At 31.8% G+C, this 6,464-nt stretch overlaps 1 protein-coding gene across 1 annotated transcript; it reads left to right on the top strand.

Moving 5' to 3' along the window:
- Nucleotides 1-1,281: 1,281 nt before the first annotated feature.
- Nucleotides 1,282-6,145, top strand: LOC134253433 (IgGFc-binding protein-like). Its single transcript, XM_062735955.1, has 4 exons — nt 1,282-1,314; nt 1,657-1,801; nt 2,111-2,203; nt 4,893-6,145. The coding sequence occupies exons 1-4, from the start codon at nt 1,282-1,284 to the stop codon at nt 6,143-6,145; spliced, it is 1,524 nt and encodes a 507-aa protein (XP_062591939.1).
- Nucleotides 6,146-6,464: the final 319 nt, after the last annotated feature.

The raw sequence follows: 6,464 nt of genomic DNA, 5'->3' as shown, positions 1-6,464 counted from the left end.
AAACAATTAGAAATTGAATAAAAATGTTACAGACATGTGTTTTAATTAAAAGAGAATATTTTAAGTTAATCATTAAGACTAAATCATATAAAAGCGTTTTTTGTTTCTTTCCGAGCACCGATGACATCATTTATTGAACGTCCCTCGTACTGAAACAGTTGGAGTTGTTCCCTCTGTCAAATCATGCACTAAAAAAAATTAATTAATTAAATTCATTAAGAAGACTAGTAAATTAACTATCCATACAATCACTACCCTTAAAAGAAGATTTACTATATATTGGGAAAATTTACTTAAATGACCTTAGGTAATCTAATTTATAATTATCTATACGACCCCCGCTCCATGAGGCACCTTCTACTCACTATCTCTTAGCTATTAAACAGAATGATTACTAATCACGACGAACGCTTTAGGCACACTAGTTAAATAACTAATACATTTTAACTAGGTATTTCATACAAGTATGCCTACAAAACAAAGAAAAGTTATTTTCTAAATGCAATTATCTACTTTACATCATTTTGTTAATTTAATAGCAATTTTTACTTTGATAATTTAAAATACCATCACATATAAAATGAGGACTGCATTTAATTCTTTTCTTGTGCACATAAAACACTTTAACAAAAAATCGGCATCTTCCTCTATTTTACAAATGAAACATGATAATATTTTTTTTTTCTTAAAACCACGAATAGCACAAATATCAGAAAGGTTTTCTACAAATCATTTATTGTATGTTCTGATCAATATTTATTGAGGAAGCTTAAAGCAGGGTTATAGACTTTTTCATTGGTGTAAATTGTCAAAATAAAGGCCAAGTTCTAAATCAATACTTTACTTATACCACGGAGTGATATTATTGACATCTGTAAGTTAAAAGTATACCTTTACGGATTAAGCAATCTGCGTAAGATACCTCAAAAACGATCAAGAGTATAAATCAATGATTTCTAATGAATTTGTTTGCTTTTTTCATTGTCAAGATTTTGACAAAGAATAAAACACACACCAATAGTGCAAACAATCTTCAAATAGATTCCTTCGTGTAAGATACGAAAACTGCTTTTGGCAAAGTATTGGTTTCTTTAAAGAAAGACTTCCTGCTTGTAGATATATAAAAGAGCACATACGTTACAGATTCGACAATCGGAATGAGTCCATTTAGTCAGCATTTGATACAAATTTTTAAGAAGTACCATGTAGATAGGCACTAAAATTTGTTTTTTATTTAATGTATCTATTTTTAAAACACTTAATCTCACATCTTTGTTCGGGATGGGGATCAAGGATATCTTATGCATTAAAAAGGTAAAAAGTTGTAAATTAGTATATCATTTCAATTTTAAAAAATGTACTTCTTTTTTTCTAAAATCGAATTTTTCTTTACAAAAAGATTAGAATATACAGGAGTGAGAGGAAAAATGCTTGAAATTTATAATAACAAACAAATTCTTGAATTCACATAATAATCTGCTTTCACCAGAAAGAAGAGTTCAACAATATTCCCATTCAAAGGTTTGCAGCTTCGAAAAACGTTAAGGTAATTTAAAGATAATTTGACTTGTGTATCATGGATGAAAAATGTGTTTATCTGAAACTGCTTTTTATTCACAAAATTCACCAAAAGAAATGTAATAATTTTTCCTCCAGTATATCATTAAGTCTGAGAAAGTCATAGTTCCTGACATTCCAGGAGATAAATCGAAGCGATGGATGTACCTTCTACTTTCTCTGTTGTTTCTTTTGGTTTCTGCCTTAGTATCGACTACTGTGGTGTTACTCTTGAAACATGAAGGTATATTAGTTATACATGTACACTGTACTCTTTATACTTTAATGATTAGCTGCTTGAAAGTAATGCCTATCTAGAAAGATAATGCATGAACTGGCGTGAAAATAAAACATACACTATATTATAGTGTAAAATTGTAAACATATGTATTCATGTACAATCTTCGAGAAGAAGGGTAAATCATGTTTCTGCTTTATCTCGCTACCTATAGCGTTCATTCGTTTATGTAATTGGAACACTACAAATGCCTTAAAATGTATATTACCTTTACCATAATGATAACTTTAAATTGATGCTTTTTTTAAAATTAAGAACGACATGATTTGACGGATGGCACAACTGTTGCAGTAAAGACAGAAACAACTACAAGACCTGTTCCAATTTTTGCTAAGAATACAACTATTGGTTAGTTATATTTTGTATTGCAACTACAGTTGTGTGCCATAATTTAACAGCATTTTATTTTTTCTCTATAAATCTAATTGAAAACAGCATTTTGTAAAATCACTGGTATGACAACAATTCTTGACAGATTTTATTACAAATTTCTTAATAATCCAATTGTTGTGGTTTTTTCCTGATAGGCATGGAGTATTGTTTTTAAAATATTGTAATTTAAGTGCGACGTGAATTCTTAAGTCACATACTCACAATGAATTATATAGTCAACATTGATCTTGAATTTCAGAACTGATGGTAAGTGATGAACTATCTTTTACTAAAAAGTAAATATGTTATGATATATTAAAGAAAGATAACTAACATTTTCTGGTTTAAGTACTGAAATAAGTAATTAAATCGGACCAAAATTGACCACTTGCCAGTGATTTTACAAAATGGTGTTTACAATGAAATATATCACTGTGTATAGAGAAAAAATAAAATGCTATTAAATTATGGCACACAACTGTACCTGGATTTGAGATAAAGAGTATTGTAGTGTCCATAGAATAAAATTCCATATAAGTGTGAACAGATTTAAATACGCTTAAAAAAATGGGAAAAGTAAATAGTGGAATACATTGTATGGGATCATTATAGTCTCTCTGGCTTTGATAATAAGATGTGTTCAATTGATAATATGGGTACTTCGAATTTACTATTGAAATATTTTTATGAAGATATTCATAACACCTATTTTATTGTAAATTATTTAATTTTGTTATCCACGAGAATATAATATCGAGAAGGTCTGTCTGAGAATACTGTAGATTCCTTATTTTTCGCGAGTACTTTTAATCGCTAACTGGGTCTTTCACGTCAAATCGCGAGAATTATAATTCGCGAATGGACGGTTGATCAACAGAATTTACATAGATTTCAGCACCATAAAAATAAAAGCGAGTAATATTTTTTCGCGAGTGACGCTTCTCGTGAAATTACGCGGAAATTAATTCCTCGCGTATAATTAGGAATCTACAGTATTTCATTCTCGCAAGTTTCCTTATGCAAATATAAAGAATATACAAAGGATGACTGCACTTAACGCCGGTTTTTGGGTCTTTTTCAATCTCTGTTGTCACATTTATTTTTGTTTTTATTTTTGCCTTAAGTCATTTGTTATAGAGTTTGGTCTATTTCCAAATGAAAGGCAATGTCATAAAGCTTATAAACTGCGTTGCAATAAAATAATTTGTTGTTTTCTTACCCAACCTCTCTGCAAATATCGGGAAATTAGACTTATCTGTCCATGATTGGAGATAAGATTTATAAATATGCATAAGAGGCGGAGCTAATATTGTGAAGAGTGGTCTAAAATTAGAATAGTTACTTTATTTATATTTGGTGCATTCCTCCCCCCTCTCTCTCCCTCTCTCGGCATATGTTTGTCACTATTATTTTTTAAGTTTTCAAATAAAGTATATAACTAATAACAAATGATATCGACCGGTAGAAGTAGCCATTGATAATCAACAGCAATGGCCGATGTCAACAATTCGCGTGTTCGAATATAAGTGCCGACTAGCTCAGTCGGTAATGCACAGAATCAATAATATTGAGGTCTGGGAACTGGGATCGAGACCCGCTAACAACATTAAGACTTGCTTTATTTTTCCCTTTTTATAAAAAAAAACAAAGAAAAACGTCACAATTACTTAAGTTTTTCTTAATTTCTTTTCCCCATAAATTAGTGTGCTTAGGATGGTATGATTTCATTTTTATTTACTGGATCTTACTTTGGATGTTCATGATATCGGGAATAATATATAAATATAGTAAAATTAAACGCTTTTGAGATAAATATAAGAATAATCTTATAGATATCTAAGAGAAAAAAGAATAACCCTTGGCTCAATGGGAATGGATTGAAACAGATATGGACAATCACTATCGCCCAGCAGAATGCGTGTTTCCTTACACGTCACGTGATGGAATTTTAGTATTCGCAGAGTTACCTGGGTATAGAAATCACGTGGTTAATTATAATATTCAACAGGTAACAACGTGGTCAAAATGGCCTGTTTACTATAGAGAAAGTGAACACACGAAGAAACAGTTTTTTCTCTTTTTAACCATGAGCGCATGTTTGTCTATTGATCTCCTTTTAATATGAGGTAATATATATAAATATACAACTACCATAAAAAGGAGAACAATAGACAAACATGCGCTGACTATGTATTAAGCCTGTAAAAAGGTGGGCGTACTCATTATCCTATGGAGATTCCAGAATATGCGATGACCCCTCCCAATAAAAACAATTTCGAACTTTGTTAATACGAACTTTTAATTAACGTAATTACACAAAGTTGCAGTTTAGACATTGGCCATCTCTACCATTAAAAGAAATATGCCCTTTTTTAAAATTAATTATGTCGCAATTTCTAAGTTTCCTTAAGTGCAGTCATCCTTTATAAGATAATTCATGTCCAAATTCTTCGAAATAAAATACTAAATTTCTATTTTGATTTTGAATGAATTTGAATTGGCCTTATGAAATTTCGATCAATGTTTCTACAGTATTGTGTAAATTTATCCCTGTAAAAAGAAATAGTTTAGTTCCTACATCCAATGCATTGATGTAATAATTAAATAACTTCTTGTTTTCAAAACGACTAAAAACAATAATTATTTAAAATTTGTATTTTTGTAGGGAGCCGTGGAAAAGCTTTTATAGTGTTGTTCATGACAAATATTAAGACCACCACAAAGTCAGTGTACGTCACATCGGATAATGGTACTGATTTGAATATAACAACGTCACCGGGTCTTAATCCATTACTTAAATCACAGATAGACAGGCTAACCAATATTTGGTCCAATCAGCATATTGCAATACCGAGCTCCATGGAACTAGAGAGTTTCAAGAAGGAGACAAAAGCAATTTTTTTCGAGACATCTCATGATGTCTTCGTAATAAGTCATGACAGGGCATATGGCACAACGGGAAGTACTACCCACATTCCTTTAAATCAACTTTCTACCAAGTATATAGTGATATCATCGCCGCCTGAAACAAAAAGTCAGTTTGCGGTGGCCGCTATCACGGACAACACAACAATTACAATTACGTTTAATATGGAAACCAACAATCCTCTTCAAATTGAAAGCGAGAGTTTTAAAATCGGGGATACTTTTAATTTAACACTTGAAAGTTTCGAAACATACCAAATTGCCCATAATACAGATCTGACTGGAACTTTAATTGAATCTTCAGCTCCTATAGCAGCCTTCTCCGGTAATGATTGCAATAGTCTAGGTAATATCGGTGCCTGTGATCATCTTATAGAGCAGTTGCCACCAATAGAGAGTGTTGATGACACTTATATTGTGCCTCCTTATTCAGATGACAGAGACGCAAAGATTCGCATAACAGCCACGCAAAATACAAATATCACATTTATAATTGGAGGAGTAAGCCAAACACTGACATTAGATGCTGCAAAATCTTTTGACACGTCTATTACAAACACCCAAACCTGTTTCATTCATTCAGAAAATCCAGTCTTAGTAACGAGCTTTGGATTGCATTCTAAAAGTTCTGAAATGGGAGATCCCTCCATGACGATAGTACCTGGGATAAACCAGTACCTTGACTATTATAAAATCGTCGTCCCACAGGGATATGTTAGCAATTTTGTGTCTATTATGATTGATGCTTCATTTCGAGGATCTGTTCAGATAAACGGTTTACCAATACAAGAAAGTGCGATAATATTTGAAGAGAATATTTCAGCAGGAAATGACACATACAATGTTAGGTCAATAACAGTAGCTGAGGGTGAAGTTACGGTGTCTACCAGTAATGGAAAGGGATTTGGACTGATGTTTTCTGGAACAAAATATTACGAGGCCTATGGTTTTTCTGGAAACTCTTTACTTCTGTATCCCAATAAATTAGAATAACTCGTATAACGTCTAAAATATTTAATTAAAGCATAAGTTTCAAAATTCGGTCATGGTGACCTACTTTACAGTTGACTTTCTCCGAAGAACCGAGATGCATCAACAGATACGGTTTTACGTGTCAATAAGTGTACATGTGTATCTGAAATATTACATAAAAGTCATATATTTTCAAAGCTTGGTCACAATTACATAATTATACTTTCTTGTCAGTCGACGTATTCTGAGGACCCAAGATCGATGCATTAGCTGACAATGTTTGATAATTCTTAGCCAATATGTACATGAAATACTTTTATAATTTCAGCAGAGACCTATA

The sequence above is a fragment of the Saccostrea cucullata genome, unplaced genomic scaffold, assembly GCF_032062105.1.
Source record: "Saccostrea cucullata isolate Sc308-1 unplaced genomic scaffold, CSIRO_AGI_Scuc_v1 ctg3061, whole genome shotgun sequence".
Classification (NCBI taxonomy): domain Eukaryota; kingdom Metazoa; phylum Mollusca; class Bivalvia; order Ostreida; family Ostreidae; genus Saccostrea; species Saccostrea cuccullata.
Note: the sequence above shows the minus strand (reverse complement) of the source record. Positions and strands in the feature narration are given on the sequence as shown.

Bases quoted from the DNA above. Each gene is read 5' to 3' on its own strand.
- LOC134253433 (XM_062735955.1), top strand. From the start codon at position 1,282: ATGGGGATCAAGGATATCTTATGCATTAAAAAG. The intron at 1,802-2,110 runs GTATATTAGTTA...TTTAAAATTAAG, and splicing joins GTTACTCTTGAAACATGAAG to AACGACATGATTTGACGGAT. The intron at 2,204-4,892 runs GTTAGTTATATT...GTATTTTTGTAG, and splicing joins TGCTAAGAATACAACTATTG to GGAGCCGTGGAAAAGCTTTT.